The sequence below is a fragment of the Phoca vitulina genome, unplaced genomic scaffold (genome assembly GCF_004348235.1).
Source record: "Phoca vitulina isolate PV1807 unplaced genomic scaffold, GSC_HSeal_1.0 scaffold29, whole genome shotgun sequence".
In the NCBI taxonomy this organism is placed as follows: domain Eukaryota; kingdom Metazoa; phylum Chordata; class Mammalia; order Carnivora; family Phocidae; genus Phoca; species Phoca vitulina.
Window position 1 is genome coordinate 19,196,573 of NW_022589732.1, and position 24,114 is coordinate 19,220,686.

The 24,114-nt window shown below is 56.6% G+C and overlaps 1 protein-coding gene across 1 annotated transcript in view; it reads right to left on the reverse strand.

The window, feature by feature from the left end:
- Positions 1–754: 754 nt before the first annotated feature.
- ZCCHC24 (zinc finger CCHC-type containing 24) overlaps positions 755–24,114 on the reverse strand; it is a 60,239-nt gene continuing 36,879 nt past the window's right edge. Inside the window, exons 3-4 of the mRNA XM_032423608.1 lie at positions 12,404–12,568; positions 755–4,966 (exon numbers count right to left, since the gene is read on the reverse strand). Coding sequence (XP_032279499.1) covers positions 4,853–4,966; positions 12,404–12,568 — 279 coding nt within the window. The 3' untranslated portion in view covers positions 755–4,852. The remainder of the gene's footprint in view (positions 4,967–12,403; positions 12,569–24,114) is intronic.

The following is a 24,114-nucleotide window of genomic DNA, read 5'->3' on the forward strand; positions in this document are numbered from 1 at the left end:
CAAAGCCTGATATTTCTCGACATTGTACATTGGACTTCTCTGGGGGCTTTAAAGACCTGAGGACACAGGCCAAGTTCTCGAGAATCTCTGGGGTGGGACCACAGCTCCCATCGTGATTCCAGTGAGCAGCAAGGTTGAGAGTGACCAGAGCACTGGCCCCGGGCCAAGGGGCTCCATGTGTGGGTGGCTTCTTGAGATCCATGACTTCCTGTCTGTGGCTCTCAGCTAGAGCCCCACCTTGTGACAGCCTGGCCTCATCCTGGCTCATTAAGAAGAGAGAGATCCTCTGTTCCCTCTCCTGGGGACTTCCCAGGAGGCCTGGACACTTCTGATTGCTCATTGTGTGATGCCCAGGGTCTGAGGCCCAAATCTTGGGCTTGGCAGGAGGGCCAAGTGTGGCCACGGCGGTGCGGCCCAGGGCTGCTGCCTCCAAGGAAGATTCACTCCTATATATGGTCACCCGGGAGTCCCACTGCTGAGCTAACGTGTGACCTAATGTGCTGACAATCTCGCCCAGTCTGGGGCCCGAGTTGGGGAGGGCCCTGACTCTGGAGAGAGTGTCCACTTGGGGGCAGAGGGGCTGGAAGCAGGCAAATCAATGGCGTGGAGGCAGGGCAAGGACAAGATGACCCAGACCCGGGACAGGAGAAAGGCAGCTCGAAGTCCTTCCCACCCCACTTGGCCTCATGAATCTGTGAAGACGTCCAGCTCCCCACTGATGCTCTGTGTAAACAAGGAAACCCATGAGCCTTTCTTGCTTTTAAAAGTTCTTTTAATACAGCATGAGAAGGCTATATTGCTATAGGCAAGCTGTATACAGATTTTCCAGGAATAAGGCACACAACGGAATGCCACCCCGAGGGCAGCCCTTCGGAGAGGTCGGGAGCCTTCTCCATGCACCCTCCGAGCTGGGCCCACGGGTTCTGTTTGTCTTTTCAGCTGGACACACACGTATTAACAGATACAGACACGGACAGGGTCACCACACGGGAACGGAGGAGATCCGACGATGAGGTTGGCGACAGACGGCGATGGGCCCTTCTGCCACCAGCCCTTGGGGGACGGCTCAGCCACCTCCCTGAAAGCTGGAACGCCTCCCAAACTTCAGGATTAGTTGTTGCACTGGGCTACAATGTAGTGATGTTGGATTAAATATTCACTTAGAGTAGATTCAACTCTATTAGATGTTGGAGGGCAGGTGTAAGGGCTCTGGTTGGCACATCCTAGTTCAAAGAGTATGGGGCTCAGAGGCGAGGCTCAGATGGCCAAGCCCCAAAGAGGGGCACGGAGAAGTCTGCCTCCCATTTCCTCTTCCGTCCTGGGCCCGGCTGACCCGAGCCCTCCACCAGGCCAAGGAGGCCATCTCTGGAGCTGACCAACCATGGAGGGGCTGGTTAGTCATCCTAGGCTGGCTGCGTAATACTGCGAGGCCCCTTCCTCCCCTGGCACACACCCTGCCCCCCGACAAAGTTAATAACCATAATAACAAGATAATAACAAGAAGGTGCAAGAGAATGGAATACAATGCTGTGTTCGTTACCCTCAGCTGAAGAGGATCAAAGGGGTCACTATTCCCTTTTTGGCTACATATCTAATAATAGCTTCCCTTAAAAAAAAGCAATACTTTCCAAAATACACATATGTATAAATACAGGACACGAACATATTAATAAGTCTAAGCACTTGAATAATATGCTTGGCTACTTAATACTGATATTTTCATCCAAGGAAAACAACACAGAATAACAACAATATGGCTTAAAGAATTGCAAAGATTTTTTTTCCTCCTCAGAATTATGTACCAACTTCATATAATATTCTATGTAGACAATATTTCCTTCTTAATGTAGTTCAGTTGCATACTTTTTACAGATCAAAGCATAGTAAAAAATCAAACCAAAAACAAAACGAAACAAAAAAAAACCCAACAACAGGAAAAAAGAGAGTTCTCACCATAAATATTTTCTTGCAGCTCAACCAGAAGGTTTGCAAAAATACTTCCAGAAATCTTCATTTGATATTCTAGTGCCCTCCTGAAAGCTCCGAAGTTTTGAAAATGCCTTTGTTTTTTTTAATCTCAAAAATCGAGCAATTATATTTTTCTTTTTTCTTTTTTTAAAAAAAAGGCCCTCAAATATATACAGACAAAGATCACTGTGAAGATTTTTTTCGGGAGAAGGTAACAAATTCAGTGTCATGAGAAAAATTGGTAACCAGAAGAAATTTTAACATCTATGATTTTTTTTTCAAAATACACACATAGTATTTTTCTTAAAAAAAAAAAAAAGGAATTCTGTGTCAAGTATAACTCAAAATAAATACAAATTCACAAGTAGAACTATCGAATACTTCATATGGGTTAAACACTGTTATCTCTCAACTAGATCACTAGATCTACTGACTGCAGGCGATTGTCCCTTTTGAACATACAAACCACACACTTTCTTGTTTCCTGGGCTCTCGGGCCCTCTGAGCACTTAATCCTCCCGGTACCCGGCCTGGACAGCATCGGCTCCTGTTGCCCACAGAGAGCTCCCACGTTCAGCCAGAGCCATGCAGGGGTGGGGAGTGCGGAGGGGCTGCCTCGGGCAGGAGGGCCCAGCCCCCACGTCGGCCAGCTCTGCACAGATGGGGGGGGGCGGCAGCTACCAGCTGGACAGGCCTACTGACAAGGTCACTTTGGGGTGATATCCCATTTCCTACTGGCCCGGGGAAGGCTCTGGCCTCTAGCAGTCTGGAGCCTGCATTCTTTTTAGGGTGTGGGCTGCCCCCACCACCACAGCACGGTTGGCAGGCTCCGGGCCTCCTGGGGCCAAGGTCCTCCTCTGGGGCCAGGACCCTGGAAGGGTTGGGTCCCGGTCCTCGCGGCAGAGACCAGCACACCGCCCACCACTGCGGACACTACCTTCCGTGGTGCGCTAAGATGACAGTAACAGCCTTCTGCCTAGGGACAGAGAGCCTTGGGCCAGGACGACTCCAGCTCACCTTGCCACCACGGAGAAGACAGGGAACGGCTGGGAGGGATTCCTCAGTGGCATTGTCGGTGGGAGGCGAGGGTGTTCACAGTTGGTTGCTGGGCACTCTGCCCCTGTGGGCAGCAGGGAGGTGGCCACGGGGCTCAGGCTGGAGCAAATACCCTCTTGTTAAGTGCTCAGAGGGCACAGCCCCCTGCCGTCTCCCCTGCAGCACCCCTCCTCCCCCAGGCTGCAAACGCACTCATGCCATCTCTTCAACTTGCTCCCTGGACCCCTGGTTATCACTTCACTGTAACTCCTCAGTTGTACACAGCATTTTCATTGGAAAACAAAAGGCGACCGGGCCCCAGTTGGGTGACCTTGAGCCATGGTAAACACTGAATTTCAGGTCCATTTCATGGTCTGATTTTTTTTTTTTCCACAGAGGCATAATGTTAGGGCAAAATCAAGTGACCCAGTCCTGCCAGCCGGCTCTCTCCCTCTCCCTGGGAGAAAGGAGGGATGATGGGACAGTAAAAATAGGGCTTCTCACGGGGGAGAGAAGAGAGAGGCGAGCGTGATCCCTCCCACCAGCCAGGACAGCGGTCTCCCTGACCAATGTGACTTGCCCAGAGGCCTCCCTGCTCCCTTGGGAGGTAGGAAATCATTGTCCCCATTTTATAAACGAGAGGTTCTGTAGCTTACATCGGGGTTGCCCTGTGTGAGGGAGGGATCCTTCTCCCTCATTTTTGCAGGGGTGGGGTGAGGACATCAGGCAGGGCAGGGGTTACAGGCGGTGACGGGGGGAGGACGGGCATCCCTCAGCTCTATCCTAAGTGACTGACGGGTGACCGTGCGCAGTGTGGTACTTGGTGGGCCTCTCCAGATAAAGCTCCACGTGAACCCCACAACACCAGAACTGAAATGAGCCTGTGTGCCCCGGACCCCTCTCTCACTTAACCAGTGGGTGCCCTGAGGGCCGGAGATGAGAAGTCCTTCCCGAGGCCTCGTAGTGTGTGAGCAGCAGGGCCGGCACGAGAACCTAGGTCTCCAGACCACCAGGCCTGTGTCCGTCCTGCCAGAGGGCCTTCCCCGCCGGGCCCTACGGCCTCGATCAGGGGGTAGACCCCAGCATGGGTGGGGGTGAAGGAGAAGGGTAGGGAAGGGGCCTGACAAAATCCAATCCCAAGCGGGAGAAGTGTGTGGTGTGGGGCGGGGGAAGGCGTTGTCTGATGCGCCCCAGGTCACACCGTGGAACCCTGTCCAACATTCAGCGCCTCCCTGTCCCTGACCTCTGGGTCTAGGGTGTGCAATGTTAATGATGTCACAGGCAGTGGGGTTCGGGGCTCATGGTGGGCAGGGGGCAGAGATGCCCACTCCCCAGCAGCTAATAGAACAGGTGTCAGCTCGCCAGGATTGCTGACTCAGACAGGACAGAAACATAGGGCTCTCTGAGAGTGGCTTTGCACACAGGGCAAACTGGAAGGTTCTGGGTAGAGAAGGAGGCCTGGCTAGTCTTGGGGAGACAGTCCCCTGCAGGCTTTGGGATTCACAGTACATTTAGTGCACTTGTGGCCAATACAAGGCTGCTCACCCCAAAGGGAGTCTCAGAGGAAGACCGCCGGCAGGGGACACCAAGGGCTTTATGGGGTCCTGGGTGCTGACCTCTGCTCACCCCTGTCTCCTGCACACAGACCCCAGGCCCACCTGGAGAAAGCCCCAGAGAGCCGGTGTTCCGTGGGGGCGGCCGCGTCCGTAACACCGTCAGCACACACGAGACAAGAGCGTAAGACACCCCTGCCCAGCGCGTAAGGCCGCGAGGCTGCCCCCACGCACACAAGGACACGCGGCAAGGCAGGCGGACAGGGAGGGGCGTCTCCTGCGGCGGCGGGGCCGGCTCACTGCACCCGGCGACAATAGTAGCCCAGGACCTTGCACTTCTCGCAGAGGTGCTGGGGGTGCTCCTTGCTCTGGTCGGACACGTCCAGGCCATCGGGCTTCTCCAGGGGTCTCTGCAGAGAGGAAGGGGGGAGTGGAGAGAAAGACAGAAACACAGAGAGAAGCAGGGAGAGTGAGACAGATGCAGAGAGAGGCACAGAGAGAGCACAAGACAGACAGACAGACAGGGGTGGGGGTGCCCGGAGAGAGAGCCTGGAGTCACCGAGGTTGTTTCCCTAGGGGCCGGGGCCCTTCCTGCCCCTTGCCTGTGGCCGGTGCGCGGCCCGGGGCTGGGGCTCCTGGACCCGCACGGTCTGGACGCCACTTTGCCCTCCCCCAGGACTGTCGGAGCGGTCACCCCCGAAGTTCACAAAAGCCCGGGGCCCAGGCAAGACGGTGGTGCATGGACATTACCCCGATGAGGGTAGCGAGGCCCAGAGCGAGGAGGACCCAAGCCCACATCTCCTGACCTCCAGCACACCCGGGGCTTCTTCCCAGGCTACCTGTCACTGCTGTGCTTCGGGCTTGGGGTAAATGAGCCCTCGGCTCTGGGAGGTTAGCAGCCAGTACCCCTCGCCCCAGGGCCTGGCACAGTCCTCACCCTGTCCGTTGAGTGGCCAAAGGAGCAGAACTCCACGTGTCCCAACAGGGAAATGGAGGCCCTGAGACGGGAGGTGGCTTGCCAGACCTGCGATGCTACTCACACACTATGTGAGCTCAGGGGGCCTCAGTTTCCGCATCTGGAAAGTGGGTCATCATTGCACATCGGTTGTGGGGCCGTGGGAAGAATCGGATGTTGAGATGTTTGTAAACTAAGCAGCGTGAGGCATGCAGGAAAGAGCACTGCTGCAACATAAGGAGCTTCCTGCTCCCTCTTTCCCTCCCATCCTGGCTCGCAAAAGCCAGCAGAGACTTGTTTCCCTGGAAAATTTATGGAGGCTATTAGGCACACCTCCTGAGGCACAGAGTTTCTTGGCTGGCAGGCGAAGCCCCCAGCCCAGAACGCCCACCTGCAGAAGGGTCCCCTGCCTGGATCGCGGGGACTCAAAGGAAGCTGGTCGGTGACAGCTGGGACCCACATGCTGAGGAGAGGGGTCAGGAAGCAAAGGCTGCTGTGGGGTCACGGAACCTTGGTGTCAATGGCCGTGACCAGGGATGGTCCTGGAGGGAAGCTGCGGGCAGACTGCAAACCTCCCAAAAGCAGTACCTGGGCTTTTCTGGCCCCTCAAGCAATACCCAGCCCGAAGCGGACACTGAGAGCAGTCTGCGAAATGGAAGAGCCACAGGGCTCCAGGAGGTGAGCACGGAAACGGTGGAAGGGCAGAGCTCTGATCCAAGGGTCATAAAACCCATCTCTGTGCTTTCAAGCCTGAAGCCACGCAGAGAAGGTGTGCGAAAAGGACAGGAGCCTTGGCCTTGTCCAACGGGCTTTAAGATGACCGCTTTCCTGGCCAGGGGAGAGGAAGAAGAGTTTAGCTTGAACTACGTACAAGCTGTGCGACCTTGGACAAGCCACCTGGTCCCTCCGATCCTCCATCTTCCCATCTGTAAGAGGGGGCGTTGGCAACACTTTTCTTGTGGGGTCCTTGTTACAACTCAATGGAAAGAAAGAGCAGAGCAGACAAAAGCTCTTCATACAGCTTGTTATGATTACTGATGGGGGGGCGCACCACCAAGGAAAGGGGCACTGAGGCGGTGATTTCAAGCTGGAAGGCCCAGGAAGACCCCCTGACCTGCTCTCCCAGACATCTCAGGAAGACCAACAACAACCCATGGGCACGGCCTACAAGCTGGGGCTGGGGAGCTCCCTGGCAGCCGAGCAGCCTGGCTGTGAGAAGGGCTTCCTGACCTGGAGCTGAAATCTGGCTCCCCATCCCTCCACCCTCATTATCACCGCCACACAGGGGCCACACACTCCCATAGGTCTGAGAGAGGCGGCCCTCAAGTCTCCCCTCCCCCAGATCAAACTTGGCCTGGTTTCCAGCTCTCCATGCTGGCCAGGGCGCCTCCCTGAACCTGTCTTCCAGGTGGGGCCACAGAGACCAGAGTCGGCAGGCCCCACACCACCCCTGCCCCCCATGGTTTACACCCCACAAAGCACTGCCACGCAAACCCTACCACCTAACCTGACAACCTCGCTGCGAGGGGCATATTACTATCCTCATTTTTTACAGACAAGGAAACCGAGGCCCCAAGACAGTAAGGGTCTTGCCCAAGGGCCTGCAGCTTCACCTATCTACCCAGGGCTGCCGGGTAAGAGCTTTCTCCTCTAGAACCTCAACGCACCCTTCCATAACCTGGGTGGGAGCTTAGTAACATCTACTGTGTGCGTGATGGAGAGAGCAGGAACTGAGACGACTGTCTTAAAGCACTTACTAGCCTTCAAGAGCTCTGTAAGACTTAATAATGGCTGTGTGACCTCTAGAAGTTACTTAACCTCTCTGTGCCTCAATTTTCTCTTCTATAAAATGGGGTTACTAAGAGTACCTACTTGATAAGGTGTTTGTGAAGAGTAAATAAGATCATACATGCAAAGTGCTGGCCAGTATTAATACCATGTATTATCGCTACTATCGTTAGTATTATGGAGGGCTGGGGGCAGGCTAGGGGCAGGGAGCTAGCTGAGTCCCCAGGGAAATGCCCCTGCAATATCTTCACCATCCCTCCTCCTTGGCCGTGACCCCATCCGTGCCCTTGCCCTCCACGGGTCTGGGCTCCGCTGAGTGGAAGAGCTAGGGGAGGCCATCAGGACGACTCCCCTCCACCGAAGGAAAACATCCAGCTGCTGGGATAGATCACCCCAGGGCCGTCCCCACCCCCAGCAGGGAGGCAGAGCCCTTCAGTGTTTTCTTCTCCTGGGGGGCAGGGGCTGCGGCTGGAGCCTGACAGGAAACAGATGTGGCAGGGGAGGGAGGAGAGGGAAAGTGGAGGGTTCTCAGGGGATGGATGCAGCACAGGTCAGAGCTCGGTGGGGGGGGGGGGGGGGGGGGGGAGGAGAAAGAAAGCAGCCCCCCTCCACCACGGGGGGCTAGGGGGCGGGGACTCCAAGTCCTCCTCTCAGCTCTTCAAAGACCCCTGATTGCTGGGGAGTAGGGTGGGGGCACCCCCCTCCCCACACAGCCTGTAATCTCCCTGAGGGAGAAAGGCCAGGAGAGAAGCACGCGGAGTCCAGGAGAGGAGACTAGGGGGGCTAGGCGGTGGGAAACTGGGTCCTAGGCCCCCTTAACATCGCCAAGCCGAGGAGCCTTGCTCAAGCCCTATCATTTGTCTGGGCCTTAGTCTCCCGGCTGCACGCAATAGGGCTCAACAAACAGGGCTGTCTGACTGCGAGAGGGGAAGAGCAGAGCCGCATATTCTCAGATCCTTCTGGATTGGGTACCTACACAGAGACTGAGCCTGAGTGTCGGGGTGCACTGCCTCCCTGCCTGGGTTGCAGACGGTGTGAGCATTATAAGGACCAAGCCTCGCAGACCCCCAGCACACCCAAGCCCCTGCACATCTGAGCCCCCACAGGAAATGGGGCCTTACCAACTCCCCTCCCCAGCCCGCCACCATGACCTGGCCCCCCTGCTGCCCTCCCCCTCTGGCCCCAAACTTGATCCTTCTTCATGAATCCCAGTTTCTCTACTGACTTTGGGTAAGTCACTTACGCCCCTTGCCTCAGTTTCTCCCTCTGTACAATGGGAAACCAATAGAGCTGACCACATGGGGTAGCTAAGAGGTATCAAGTACTGGTACGATTTTTCCCTTCTTGCCCTCTCCCTTCACGGGGATGCACCTGCGGCCTTGCCTCCTCTCTCGCCCTGGGAGCACGCTGAGCCCTTTGCTCCGGCACCCCCAAGCCTGTGCGGCTGAGCGGGGACACATACTGATGCCTGCCTAGCCTCAGGCCTGGGCTCCCCACACTTCACAGACTGTCTCCAAACACAGGTGCAAGTGCAACTCCACTTGTCTCCTGCGGACCCTGGGAAGACCACGTGGCTTCTCAGGGCCCTGCTTGTTCTCCCTGTAGAAGGGGGACGAACAGAACACCGGGTCTGAGCACACAGTACGCAGGAAGGGTGTGCGGGCTGCTCAGCGAACGGCGCCCAGAGGGTGATGCGGGCCAGGGCTGCCCCAGGCGCCAGTTGCTAACTGGCTCCTGTCTCTCCTGCTGGAAGGCCTGGCAGCCCTGGAACTTGGTCCTCCTTCAGCACCTACTCAGATCTGGGTCCTGAGGAGCCCTCGACGAAGTGCGCCCAGTGAGAGAAGCCATGAATCCCGCTGAACGGCACTGGCCATGCCCAAGGGGCCCTGGGAGAGCAGAGTGCAACCCAAAGGGGAGTGTGCTCTTAGTCTGACACGGTGGGCAAGGGGTTTTTGGACTGGGGTCTCAGACCTTCTCAGGAATTGGCAGGAAATCAGGAACCAGGACACCGTGTCTCCTTTAAACTGCCCACCCCTGTCCCCATAGCCTGGACATGCTCCTAAAACACCGGGCCTACCCACTGAGTCATCAGGCCTGTCCTGGCACTGCTGGGCCTCAGTCTCCCCCTCGACGCCATTAGGATGTGGGCCGGGGCCCGCCACTCTGGAGACCCCCGTCCGCCGAATCGCCATGGCCAGCTTTGAGTCTATTTGTCCGTGTACCGCAGTGTGGCTGATGGGAACCACAGAGACCCTCGGGGGCGGTGGGGGCGAGGGGCAGGGAGGGTCTGCAAACAGAGGCAGTGGAAGCCAGCATGAGGGGCATGAAATCACAAAATGTTTCCACCACGAGAATCTGCTCAGAAGGCTCCCCCGTGCTCCTAGTAGAATAAAGACCAAATTCCAGGCCACAGCCTCTGAGCCAGCCCCATGCAGCTGGGACCCCACCTCCAACCTCTGCTTCATCTCTCAGCACCCCCAATGCTCTGTGCCTGACCCTGACCTCCCCATTTTGCACACGCTGTCCCCTCCCCCTCGGCCACTCCCTTGCAGCCCCCTCCACCCTCCACCAGAGCTCAGCCAACATCAGTGCCTCAGGGGAGCCTTCCCCAAGAGCCCCAAAGCCCACCTCCCTTTCCATCCTGCCTCCGCCCCACCCCCCCGCCACTGCTCCCACCATCCTTCTCAGTGACAGCCTCCACAAGGAGGACTGGCCCCAGCCCTGCCTCCTCAGTGCCCCCACGATGTCATCAACTTGACCTCTCCCACCGTCCCCTTGGCCGCACCCCAGACTTGGTCTTCTTCAGAACCCTGCTCCCTGTGCCGCCCCACCCAGTGCAGGCCCCCCGCTCCACCTCCCTGCCCATCAGGAACCCCTTGGCTCCCCAGGATCACGCACCATCACACTTTTGCAAATACACCAACTCTTCAGCCTTCTTCCCTCGGAAGGTGAACCTCTGCCCTGTGCCGCTGTCCACAGACTCTGGGCCTCATCTGCCCCGTGACCCCCGCTGGGGCAAGTCACAGAGCCAGGCTGGCAGTGCTGGTGAGAGTTATGACCTCACACCCCTCCCAGGGCCGGGGATGCAGCTCGATCTCTCCAGGAGGCCCACTTCCTCCTTCGTCCTTCCCCAAGGCCACCCACCCCTCCTCACCCTCACGGCTAGTTGAAAACCTCCTGTCCCATTTCTCTGAGAAGACAGAAGCCTTGGAAGGGAAGCTCCTCTTCTCTGCACCAGCAAACCCACCAAGCTCCCTAACCACCCGCCACGTCCCGCCCCCCTGAGCCCACGGTAAGGCATCGCCCTCCCCTGCCTGTATCATCAAACTTTCGCTTCCTTCTCGCTCCTCATTTGCCTGTAACGTGCTCCAGGCCTTCCCATCTCCATCATACCCGCCTCAATGCCACCTGTCTTACCGCAGCGACTGCCCCATCGCCCTGCTGCTCTCCACAGTCAAAGCCCCTCGAGGGAGAGGACAGTGAAGGTATTCCCTCTGCAGCCCAGCCCCACAAACCCCTCCCTCCCCGGTCGTGGCTCCACAGCCACTGCCCCAGCCAGCAGGTCCCGTGAACCCACATCCCCACTCCGCCCTCACTCCTGACCTGCAGGGCATCAGCTTCGGGGCTCGCAGAGCCGAGATGCAGTTCAACAAGATCTCCATGTCAGAGTGGTGCCCCATGAAGTTTGAGGACCACCTCCTTAGTGCCAAATCCCAAGGGCACTTTTCCACGGCCATGATAGCTGACATCTCTGCACCAACCACACCTGTCCCCTCAGATGGCACAGCCCCGACCCCAGGACTCTATGCTCCTCTGTGCTCCTCCTTGATGGACTTCTCCTCCATCTGACCCCCCCAGTGTTGGGCTTCTGCAACACATGGTCTGGGGAATTTTGTCTCCACTTTGTCTCCATTCTGCAGGAAATCTTATCACTCCCTAAATACCTTAAGGTCAATGACGCCCAAGTATGTAGGAGCCACCATGACTTCTCATATGAGCTGCAACATAACAAATCCAACTTCTTGACATCTCAACTTAGATTTCCAGGCACATCTCAAATGTAACATGCGTATCAGAGAACTCTTGCTTTTATCTGGGACACCTGGGTCTCACCCTGCCCTGCCTCCAGCCCAGGCTGCCCACCCCAGTAAGCCCACCTCCATCCACTCAGGTGTGACCGTGCTCATGGATGCCTGCCCCTCCCTCACCTTCCACATCCAACCGGTGACACTTTGTGTCCAACCCAGGTCCAAGGCCAGCTCTTTTCCTAGCATGCACGGGACTTTAGCCATGACTTTCCCACTGGTCTCCTTACTTTTGAGCACCCAGCTGCACTAAGACTAATCTCTGCATACATCAGAATAGTCATCTCAAAATAAAGCTGAAAGCTCTTTGCTGTGGGTTTTGAGTGGCCCCCAAGGTTGGGAAGCACCCCATTCAGCTTCCCACCCCATTCCTCTTGTTTGGTTCTCCTGATCCTTCACTGAGGTTTAAGCACCCAAGTCCTTAAGGCCACAGGGCATTTGCACCAACTGTATGGTCTTCTTAAGATTGCTGCCCCCCACGTGTGACAGGTCTGGCTTCCTCCCATCCTTCAGGTCCCAGAGTAAACAGACCTCCTCTTTGCAGCCTGCAGTGAGTGGATCCTCCGTGGGACAAGCTGCCTCACCACGTCTGCCCCCCACCCTCCGGCACGCCCATGTGCGCCTTGGCCGCTAGCCCCACGCACGGTGCCTGGAACACTGGAGCTGCCCTATGTACATGAGGCAGCTGGGAACAAATGAACCAGACGCGTGTTCTCCGCAGTGCCCAGCTGCCCACATCCCCACTCATCCCGCAGTAGCACCTCACTCATCAGTTTCAGAATTCGCCTAGGTCTGCGGTCTCAGGGTCTTGCTGAACCTCCTTCCCTTCCCGGGAAGATGGTGCTCTCTCACTCCCATTTCAGAGGAGACCAGCAAAGGGCCAGCTTGGAGAGATCTGGTCTCATCCTTATCACATGCAGGAGTAAAGTGAGGCCCAATAAGGAATAAAATCGGCCCCGAGACCCTTCAGAGAGCCCCTCCAGCCGCTGCCTCCCAGTCCCCAGCCCCGCCCGGCTCACCTGCTTGTGTGGATACACGTTGATGTGGCACTTAATGCACTCCTGCCCCATGTTGGCCCACGAGTTCCCGCTCATCCATTTTCTCTTGCACTTGGGACACTTGTACTCGCCGAAACAGCGTTTTTTGCCCTGGTACGGGGTCAGACCCTCGCCTTTGGGACGTGCCTACAGGACAGGAAGCAAACACAGGGCACTGGGGTCCACCAGGCCAAAATGATGCCCCTACAGGGTCCCCACAGTCTTCCCCATGCAGGCGGGGGGGGAAGGCGCCTTTCGTCCCCAGCCAGAGAACACCAGGGCCACCCCCAGAGCACGCACGGGAATCCCAAGGCTGGGAGACCCGATACACATCTTTTCTAGATTTCAGGGAGCAAAGTACATGACAGTGGCCAGGAACAACTTCTCTGACTCACGGCATAAAAGGCATCTAGGGGTCCCATGCACCTGCACACAGGTGCTCTCCGGCCCCCGCCCCCCGGTGGTGTGGTTTGCATGGTCGCTGGCGAGGCAACACGGGCCCAAGTGTGCAGTCTGGGTGCAGTGAAGGGGTGTCTCCCCTCCCCCGGGGCCTGGCCACCAGCTCCCTTCCTGGAGGCCATTTTCATTTCCTTACCCCAGCCCGGAGGTGGGCTCTCCATTTATAAACACACGCAGCGTACGCGGATGCACACGCATCCCTGACCCTCACTACACTCGGTTCTACGCCTTCCCTGTTTTACTTCATAATCTGTCTCGGGCATGTTAGTATTATAAGATGCATAATGACATATCTTTTCCCTGCATCAGGACACACAGACCTACTGACTTGCGTTTAACCTCTGTACCAGCATGGAGTCTCCGCGAGGTCCCGTGTCTGCCAGGCGCCATTACGGAGCCTCTGGGTGGGTGCACTCTTGCGCTCTTATCACAGACAGTGAGTGCTACAGTGAATAATTGTGTGGGTGTGTGTATCACATTTTGCGCACGGGCGAGGACATTTGTGGGATAAATTCTCAAAAACAAAACTGCAGGGTATGTGCACTTTTAATTTTGAAAAGTAATGACGAGTTGGCTCCTGCCTCACCACACTGCAGGGGCACCAACGTAATGACCCGTCTGCTTGCCAGAAGTTTCCACCATCGCCAATCTAAGAGGTAGAAAATCTCAGAGCGGCTTTGACGTGTATGTCTTTTATTATGAACAACAGAGAATTTCCCATGCATTTAAGAACCGTCATGTTAAGTGTTGGTGTGTGTCCTTTGTGATCTTTTTTCTGCTGCGGTTTGTTATTTTTCTTGTTGATTTGTAACTGCGCTTTATCTATTAAAGAGACTGGTTCTCTCCTGCATGGTGTTTTTGTTTTAAACAGCTTTAGTGACACAGGACTCACATACCCCATATTTCACCCGTATAATGTATACAATTCAATAGGTCTCAGTACACTCACAGAGTTTAACAACCATCACTACAAGCTAATTTTAGAACATTCTGTCATACTCCCCGGAAAGAAACCGTGTATCCATTAACAGTCACTCAGACAGACTACCTCCACTTTCTCACCCTCCCCAGCCCCTGGGCAGCCACCAGTCTATAGATTTCCCTGTTGTAGCTAGTCCGTTAAGAGGAATCATACAATAATTGTCCTCTCGGGCCTGGCTTTTTTCTCTCTGTGTAATGCTTTTAACCTTCATCCAGGTAGTAGCACCTATCAGTACTTTATTCCCTTTTGTTGCCAAATAATACCCCATTGTATGGACACGCCATGTTTTCTTTACTCATTCATCAGATAATAGGCATTTGGGTTGTTTCTAATTCTCGGCCACTATGAATAATACTGCTATGAACATTCGTGTACAAGCTGCAGGGTGTTTTATAAAGTTGGATTCGTTACCCCAGTATTGAAAATGGAAGATGTCACATAGAACTACGACCACATCGGTCCGGAAATCTCAGTGGTGACCACCAGCTGGGGCCGAGGAAGGTCCTCTCCACTCCAACCAGAGGCTCCCCGCATTGATGTCTTGTCCTTCATGCTTGCAGGCTCTGGGTCTGAGACGGGCTTAAACACAGGTTCTACGCTGGGACTCTTGAAAGTATGGGTCCTAGACTGCATCAGCAGCATTCCCTGGGAGCTTGTTAGAAATGCAAACTCTCAGGCTCCACCTTAGACCTACTGAATCCGAATCTGCATCTTACTGAGAGCCCCAGGGAATCCATGTGCCATTATGCTTAAGCAGCTCTGGGCTACGAGGTGATCTGTTTCTACAGTAGTGTTTCTCTGGGTAATTGCCCATTAATGAAGGAATGCATAAAGGTTAAGCGCCCAGACTCTGGATCCAAATCCTAGCTTTGTGATCTTGGGCAAGTTACTTCACAAGGATAATGACAGGAACTACCATATAAAGCTGTTCTGAGGATTAACCGAGATAATACATGGGAAACAGGACAGTGCCCAATACATAAAACAGCAGTGTTAGCTATTATTATGATTTACTAATACAGAACAACAGCAGCGTATAAAGGTGATAACTGCTTCCTTCGGGAATCATGTCTCTTGTTTCCAGGAGCCAGTACCACCACTTGGTGACAGCCTACTAGAATTTCAGGCAAAACACTGAAAAGGGACATATGTGCTGAGTATGTAAATCTAAATCTAGAAAGTGACAAGAATATTGCCCTGATCTTTTGGGCCTGCTGCCGAATGTCTTTTGGATCTTTACTGGCCTTCCTGGCAGCCATGATATCCTGGGAAGGAGGTTCAGTCTGAGCTCTAAGGCAGGGCTGGCTTTCAGCACTGGCAGGTCTGTGAGAGCGGCTCATCATGCCAAGGGGAGCACTCAGCGTGTAGTCAGCGTCCAGGCTCCAGTCAAATTGCAGTAGAGGGGTCAACTTACGCCTCTGAAGGCACCTTGAGCTCTGTTGGTCTCAAGTTAGCGGGTGTGCAGTGAGCCCTCTAACCCCTCCCGGGGCCACCTTTCCTACCTGGTGCCTGGAACGCACGGCATCTAAGCCACCCCAGCTTCTGTGGCCTCCCTTCCTCAGTAATCCTGAAAGAAGTACTGCGTGAACACTTCCCTAGTGTCTCCATTCACCAAGGCACCTCCATTCAGAAGGGAATGACAGGGAGGCCTGGGGGGCCTCACCAGTGGTAGGATTTGAGACTCCTTGATTGAAAGAGGAAATTTGGGGGCCATCGCCAGCCAGGCCCACTCTGGGATCTGGCTCCACAGGCTGCTGGATTCTGAAACTGACCGGTCCTGCAACTGGGGCAAAGCGGGGGGCAGGCATCAGAGGGAGGGGGCACTCAGCCGAGTGAAGGGTGAGGATCTGGGGGGGGGGCCGACAATTCGGTTCCCAAAGAGTCTCTGCTTCAGAAATGAGCAGGAAGGAAACCCACACGAGAAAGATGATACAGAGTGTGCACCAAAGACCGAAGCAGGCGGATGAGAGGCAGGAGTGGGGAGGAGGGGGGGTAGTCGGGAAGCACCACAACACCAAGTAATTAGAAAACCAGCCTTCTGGAGCCATCCATCGCGGAGTGTGAACTGCTGGGCAGGGCCCAGGGACAGGAGCTCCGGCCTCCTGCAGGACCAGAGGTCCTCAGCACACCATTCCCACCCTGGGAGGGCCCTGCTCTGGCACCCCACTACATGGGATGTGGCCCACACCACGGATGTCACGGCCAGATGCTGGTGATGGCATTCCACCTCTGCCTGGGACGATCTGGGGGACCCTCCATCAGTGTCTCCACCTCTCTGTGCCTTGGTTTCCTCCTCTGGAACCCCAGGAGGATGGAAAGGGCCCACCCCCCAGCGCTGCTGGAAGGATGGGATGCATTCATGCCTATGAAGATGTTAGCTGGGTGGCTGGGCATTGCAGGGGCTCACTGACCATCAGCAACTTCAGGATGATTTTCTGCTGGAGCTGGTAACGGCTGCATTCTGGGTGAGGCAGACGCTGGGGCTGAGACCAGGGGGTAGAAATCACAGGAGGAAAGCTCCGAAGATGGGAGGGGGCCTGGGTAGAGGCTGGGCTCACTATCCCTGGTGGTAGGGGAGGTGGCAGCCAAAAAAGAGACTGCGTTAGGTGTGTCTTCACCTTCTAGAATTTTCAGAGAGGAACCAAGAAAGATAGAGGAAGGCCTCAGAAGCTCTGCAGGTGCAGCTGGTAGAGAACAGAGGAAAGAGCAAAGAGGGCAGACGTTTCTGAGGCCTGTCAGGCTCCCACTCAACTCTCCCCATAACCCCGTGGGGCAAGGAATATCATCAACCCATTTAACAGATGGTGAAACGGAGGTGGCACGGGGAAGGGGCAGGACATGCCGAAGAGCTTCCAGCATGTGAGGAGCAGGACTAGGCCCGGCAGGCTTTGCCACAAAGCTACACTTGGCTGCCCTTTGCTGTCTGTCACTCCGTAAGTGTGTCCCCAACCACGAAGCTGAGGCCTGTGTTCCGGAGGAGAAACCCGCCAGTCCCTCTGCTCAGCCCAGCCTGGTGGTTTTGCCCTCCTGCGGGCAGAGGGGAGAAGTGACCTGCAGGGCAGGGGGGAAGAGGCAGTGGACGCAGGGAGGGGAAGACGGGCCAGCGGGCAGCTCTCTCTGCTCAGCAGTGAGGAGCCGCTTCCTGGAAGGACTTATTCCAACACTGTTTATGATTACAGAGGAGGGCAGGGCCAAAGGGAGGAGGAATTTTTGATGGAACAAAGGCTTCTCTACCTCCCCCCACTTTCCCCCTGCCTCCTCCCAGAAAGGCCAGCCTCTTCTCATAAAGTTCAACATGAAACAGACGCTGACTGCCCACGGCTCTGCAGGGGCCGCCACTGGCCCTGGCTGTGGGAAGGATGCCAGGTCTGACCTGCTCTCTTGACCCGGGCCCCTGCCACGTACTCCTCTGGGGAATCACATCAGCCAGCAACCCGGGCAAAACTCACTGGCGCTCAGACACCAACCTCCGTAGCACAGACAGGGCCTCTGGGGGTCAGAGAGGCAAGGCAACTTGCTCAAGGACACACAGCAGACCAGGGACTGAGCTGGGAGGTGGGGCTGCATCCTCGGACCTCCATACCATGGCTAGAATCCCCGCACAGGGCAGCCTGGGAAGTGGACAGTGGTGGCTGCTGTGGGGGAGGGAAGGGGGAGCTGGGCCAAGGAGCGGCGAGAGCAAAGCGGGGCGGGTTGTGGGAGGGGCCATTCAGGCAAGTTTGGGAAGAGAGGAGGGTGATGCTGACACTATCTGGGCACTTCCTCAGAATGGCTCCGTGCTTTTTTCCCAACAGCTCATGAGATTTCTTTTGGTTGATGGTAAGATGGTGAGCTCCCTGTCACTGGGGGTATGCAAGCAGGGGACTGGGTAAACAACTATCAGGAAGGCTGCCGAGGGGGCCTCTGTCTTGGTCAGGCAGTTGGACCACGTTATTCTGAGGGCTCTTCCATCTCTGTAGTACTCCAACTCCTGTTGCTGGGGAAGGCCAACCAGCAGGTGTGGAGTGGGGGCCCTCTCAGACACTGCTGGGGGTGGGGCTGAACAGGCGTATTTCCTATTAGATTCTTAGAGCACAACTAGGTGACAAGCCTTCAAACTTTTAGAAATGTCCATTCCCCCAGCAAATCTATTTCCGGGCAACCGTCCTAAGGAAATGATCAGAGATGTGGACCAAGAGGGTGTTCAAGAATGTTCATCACGGCATGATTTATGACATGAAAAACTAGAACGGGCTAAACACTCAACCCCAATGCTCTGGTTCCCTCAGTGATGTTACACCCATTGGATGAATGACAGCGAAGCCGTTAAAATACTCACGAGGAATTTTTTTAAGGGTTTGGGAAAATGTTTATAAAGAAAGCAGGACAAGTGATAGGCTATAGCGGCTCTCCAGACTCAAACCGTAAGAAGGAAAAGTGGGCATGAAAAGGGCCGGCAGCAAGAAGGTCAGAAGCGTTCAGAGGTTGCCTCCGGGAGAGAATTCTCTATTCTAATTAATGAATTGTCTTTATTGAGTAGGTATGACTTTGATGGAGAAGATGATGACGGTTCATCAGCCGGCTCCTGGGCCGGCCAGCCCCTCCTGCCCACGAGGGGGCGCCCTATGCTTTCCCAAGGTGGTGGCAACCCATGGAGATGGCAACTCAGTCCATACTTGCCCCCCCTTTGCCCCTGCAGGTGCGGCCGCTGGGGCCCGCGTGCTGGACGCTGGCCGACCTCTGGCTGCTGGCTGTCCTGTCCGTAGAGCTGCCCTGCCCCCAGCCACGGAGCAGACTTCCCACCTCCTAGATCCTAGCCGCTCCCTCAACTGAGGACAGCTGGGAAGTATCCACACCTGTCACATGACATAAGAGCTTGGCCGGTCACTCTGCCAGTCAGTTTCCCTGCCCCTGCTTCCTGGAGTCCCACCCAGAGTGAGTAAGCCTTGAGGGTGAAGCTTGCTCTCCTCTTGGCCCCTTTTCGATAGAGTCCCTTTGGCAGGGAGAGGACCTTGTCGTCTTTGGTTAGTTTGTGGCAGAGAATCCCGGGGAGCCTGGGCCCAGGAGAGGGCAGCAGGGTGGGACTGCTGAGGCTCTGTCCCCTGCATGTCAGCACCCCATGCCAGGTTCTGCCCCAGGCCTCCGCTCTCCGGATATAGGCTTCCAGCTGTGGCCCCAGCTGCAGGCCGCACCCCAGCCCTTGGACGCACCACCTCTGCCTGCCTGGGAGGGCAGCCTGTGGCCAGCCAAGCTCTGCGACGGAGGAACAAGTCTCGTCAGGGCCAGGCTCTCTCTGTATTCTTACAACAACCTCCACCTCATGCGCTAGGCATGAGCCGTCCCAGGTTTCCAACAAGAACACTGAGGCACAAAAAGGCTAAAATGACTTGCCCAAGGCCACACTGCCAGCAAGTGGTGGAGTCTGGATTGGAACCCAGGCCACCTGACTCGAGCCCACTCTCTCAGTTGCCCTGCCAGGCTTGCGCAAAGATGAGGAACCCGCCCAGCCAGGACGCGGAGAAACAGGGATCGGCTGCTACCGTCATGGGTCCTGGCATGCTGGGTGGCCTTGGGGGCGTCCCTTCCCCTCTCTGGGCCTCAGATTCCCCATCTCCAGAATGAGGGTGGCACTGACTGCTGGACCTGCTAGACAGGGTCACTTTCCCTCCAAGGCCCGTAAGTCAACGTGTGCCTGGCAGCCCCACTCACTCTCCCCTCTCCGCTGCGGAGCGCGAGGCCAGCAGCCCACGGTGCATCCAGCGGAGAGGCAAGGGCCGTAGCCAGGAGGAGCAGGGGGAGGAAATAAGGAACAGATGGACTCCTTGCCGGCTCCCGGTCCCACCCTGTCTGCATGCTCTCCTGCAGCCGGGTGCCTGAGGTGCTCCTGGCCCAGAGTCGAGAGAGGAAGAGCCCTGGGTCTCAGAAGTTCGAGATGCCCTTCTATACGGAGGCTGAAGGGGCAGGGGTGGCTGGCTCATAGTCCCAGGATCCTTTGCGCAGCTCTGCTGGCCCTTCCTGGATAGTTCAAGAGGGTTCTGAGGACCCTTTCTGGATGTTGGGGGTCCTCCCTGGGGGAGGTACTGCCCCTCTCCTGGATGCTCCTCTCTTGAGCCCCCCTTCCTCGGGCCCACCTCTTTACCCTCCCTGCTGTCTGGGCCGATGCAGGGTGAACAGGGGCTGTGGCCAGAGGCCCGGGCTTGGGCCCTGGCCCTCCCATGCTAATCAACAGGTTCTTCACCTGCAAGTGAGGGGGCTGTTCTGGAGGAGCTGGGACACCGACATCTAATGGGCACCTACTATGTGGCAGCCACTTCCCAACCACAGCCTCCCCATTTGACAGAAAAGCAAACTGAGGCCCAGAGAGGCCAAGCAACCTGTGCCAGGCCCCACAGCCATGGAGCCAAGACTTGAACCCAATCTGCTAGCTCCAAAGCAACACTTCCCTCCTCTCCACGAAACAGCTGTGGGAAACCAGAGAACAAGCCTATTCCTAGGAACACGATCCCACCTCTGACCTCCAGCCCCTGGCCCCCACCTCAATTACTCATTCATTCAACTAACAGCTATTGAGTACCTACTCTGCACCAGGCCCAGTGGAATATTCCAGAAAGACAGATGAGGAATGTTCTCACAGTGGGGCCTTCCAAAGGGCTCAGCCCCGTGACCCTTTCTCCAACTGTGGCCCACACCAGTCATGGACACCATCAACCTCACACTTCTAGGCTCTGGCCCAACTGAGACTCACACCTGTAGAAACACTCTTGGACCCATATCCTCAGGCTGAGGCTACGCTTCACCCTCCCAGGTGACACTTGAGACGATCTCTAATCGATGCAACAGCCCTACAAAATCAGCACTCTTAACCCTAATGACAGAGAAGGAAACTGAGGCTTGGGAGGGGGCAGTGACTTTGCCCGAAGTCACATAATTAGTAGGTAGTGTGGGGAGGGCAGGTTCTGAGCTCAAGTCTGTCCCGTGCTGAGACCCACACTTTTCCTTCCCTGCTTTGGGGACCCTCCAAAGACCCCCACACTCACGTGTCCACACACACACGGCCCGTGGAGGCAGGCAGGAGGGCCGCCTCAGCGTCTGCAGCCTGGTCCAGGCAGCTGCAGGCTCCGAGGAGGCCCCAGAGGAAGCAGGGATCAGAGGGACAGGTGGGCTGGGCCCGGCGGCCCGCAGGCTGCTGGGAGGGAGGAAGGACGCTGCAAGAGGCCACCCTGGGTTTCCTCTGGAGCGTCAAGGGCCCCCTTGTCTGAGCACAGGCATCCTGGCCACCTCCCCTGGCCCCCTCCCCTTTTCTGGGTTCCTGCCGCAGCCCAGCATGGGCCCAGAAAGCCCAGCCTCCTGTCACCCCTCCCAGCCCGTTCCCAGCCCAAAGCTACCGCAAAAATGCCATCCTGATTCCACAACACTAGGGTTTGTCAAAGTGCCGGGAACAATGGGAGCTTTCACAGTGCCAGGAAAAGGTCTCAGGAAAACCCTGGGGAGGGGGCATGGAGTGGGGGTGTAGAGAGGAGGGAAGGGCCGAGAGAGAGAGAGAGAGAGAGAGAGAGAGAGAGAGGAAAACAAGGCGGTGGGGGGCGCAGAGAGAGGCAGGGCAAGGGAGGCAGAGACATCAGGAATAAGGGACAGGGAGGGTGGGGTGGGGTGAGAGCCGAGAGTGAGCAGGACAGGGCAGCAGGACGGGGCAGAGTCTGGGAGAGGAGACCAGGGAGTGACAGGACGAGGTGCGAGAAGGCGGGAAGCGAACTAAAAGGGAAAGCGGAAACGGACACACGGAGACCAAGGAGCCCCTCCAGCTCCCCCCGCCGCACCCCCACATGCCCCCAGCTCGGTGCCTGTGCCCCGAGGAGCCCTGGCGACAGTGGGGCAGAAACCCCTGTCTCCGAACGCCACCCCGAGGCCAGGCAATGTGAAGCACTTTGGGGCTAAACTTTTTGGAAAGCAAACACTTTTGAATCACATGAACAACCACTCCCTGAGTTATCTGTTTCCTGCTTCTGGCCTTCCTCCACTAGCAAACCGCATGGATCAGAGCTCAGGGGCGGGGAGGGGAAGAGGGGCCAGTCCGAAGGGGTGAAAAACATCCGAATCATAGCTATTGCAAAAGATGTGGATTTTCCTCCCCTCGTGTGCCTGCAGAGAGAGCCGCGGCCGCTGTAGGAGATGGATGGCAGATTTGCAACCACCCTGCGGTTGGCCCATAGCTGGATGCCACTGAGTCTGAAAACCATTTGTTCGGAGTGGGCCTCCACGTCCCCGCACATCCCTGTTCGGGTGGCCCGTCCACTCTGCGAGCCCTTTCTCCTGACTGTGCCCCCTTCTCCCGCTGCAGACACAACCTGGGGTCAGCCGGGCAGCCTCCCCCGGGTACTTTGATGACCACAGCAGGCTTGGACACTCCCCCACCCCACCCCCACCTGCAGGACTGAGGCAAAACACCGAAGGCATTCGGGACCCTTCTCCATGGGGCCCAGATGACCTTCTAACCTTAGTGGCAGCGACTCCCCCTCCTACAAGACCTACACTCAACGTCAACAAAATCATTTTCTGCAAAAGCTGTGTCCTCCTCCCCACCCCTACCCCTGCCCCAGGCCTCTGCTCTTGCTGTTCTGGATGCACCAAATTTTTCTCTACCTGGTGAACGCCCCTGCATCCTTCATGGCCAAGCTCAAAGGCCACGCCCTCCAGCCTCCCCCATCCCAGTTAACTGCCCTCCCTGAGGTGCTTAGTCCATCCTCTGAGTCCCAGGCTCCTGCGCTAGCTGAGAACCCTCCCACTGCCTCCCCCAGAGGAGGCCCCAGCTCCCAAACTCCCAGGGGACTTTGTGGCCTGCACCACTCGCTTGGCTGCGGGTCATGTCCTGCCCTGACCCTGCCTCCAGCATGCCAGGGATGATCCAGCATGCCAGCGATTTCATCCCGAATTTAACCATTTCTGCCTTCTCGTTTCCCACCAGTCTGTACCTGTGCTGTGGTGACGAGGAGCCCTCCCATATCTCCTGCTTCCCTCGGAGCACCGGGCGGGGCTCAGAGCACATGGGCTCTGAGGGGACCCTGGCATGGGCACTGCCCACGATGGGTGAAGTGTGAGGGCCAGGGCTGAGGTCACACTGGCAGGAGGGGGCAATGCTGGGGCAATGCTGGGTCCTGGTGTGGGCTCTTCTGAGGCCGTCCCTCGCCAGGCCAGGCCAGATGTGACCAGCCCAGTCCTACCTGCTAGAGGAAAGCTCTGCGCTAATCCTAGGGGCGCTGCTGGGGACAGGAAGGTTACAGTAGAATACCCAGTAGTGATCTTCACCTGGGATGAGGCTTTGGTACAAGGGCCACAGCCCTGGGAGGAGGGGACAGGGGAACTCAGCTCAAAATAGCGATGGGGGAAGGGTGTGGAGGGTGGCCCAGAGCCAGAAAAGAAATCTGATCTGCCCTGGCCGGTAAAACGCTGATGTCAGCAGTTTGGGGCCACTCTGGCTGGGGCCAGGGCTGGGGCTCCCACGGCTGCCTGGAGGGAGGCTGTAGGCCCGACCTCCAGCCTCGGTTCTGTCCTCACATCAGTCCCTCCTCTCTCTGGGCTTCGATCTCCTCCTCTGGCCACGGAGTGGTAGAAAGAGAAGCAAGATGTCCACCTCTGAGAACCTTCAGCAGGTGAGTGCTGGAGCTCACAAGCACCACAGACGGGAAAGGACCGTGCTGAGCGTCCACCGCACACCAGTGCTGGCCACGCACCTGACCTGCAGGTGGCTTCATCGTGACCCCGTTTCCAGATGAGGAAACAGAGGCCCAGAGAGCTTTAGTCACCTGTCCAAGGCCATCCAAGCAAGTAAAAGGCAGGCCTTGAACCACTCCAGTCTCGTTGGCTGTTGTCCAATTCCCTCGTTGCCAAGTGAGGTCCCGAAGGCCACGGACTGGTTTCAAGGCCACCTGTGGCAAGTGTGATTGGCAGAGCAGAGGTGAAGAGGCTCCTATGGGCCAGCCCAGGTAGCTACCAGCTTTTCCTGTGGTTCCACAGTGTCGGACAGAAACCAGAGAATGGGCTATGGGCAGGGGGGTGGGTGTGCATACGGACCTGGCTGAGTTTGTGTGCAGGCATGCATATGTGTGCGTCTCATGGTCACTGCCAGGCATCAGACCACGGCACAAACCTCCCTGTGCTCTTCCCCTTCGGGGTGAGGACCTAGCAGAGGAAGAGAGGCTCTTAGGTGACTTTTCCAAAGGTTCACGGGGAGGCAGAAGCCTCCCATTTCTCACCTCCATAGCCCAGACTGAAGCAG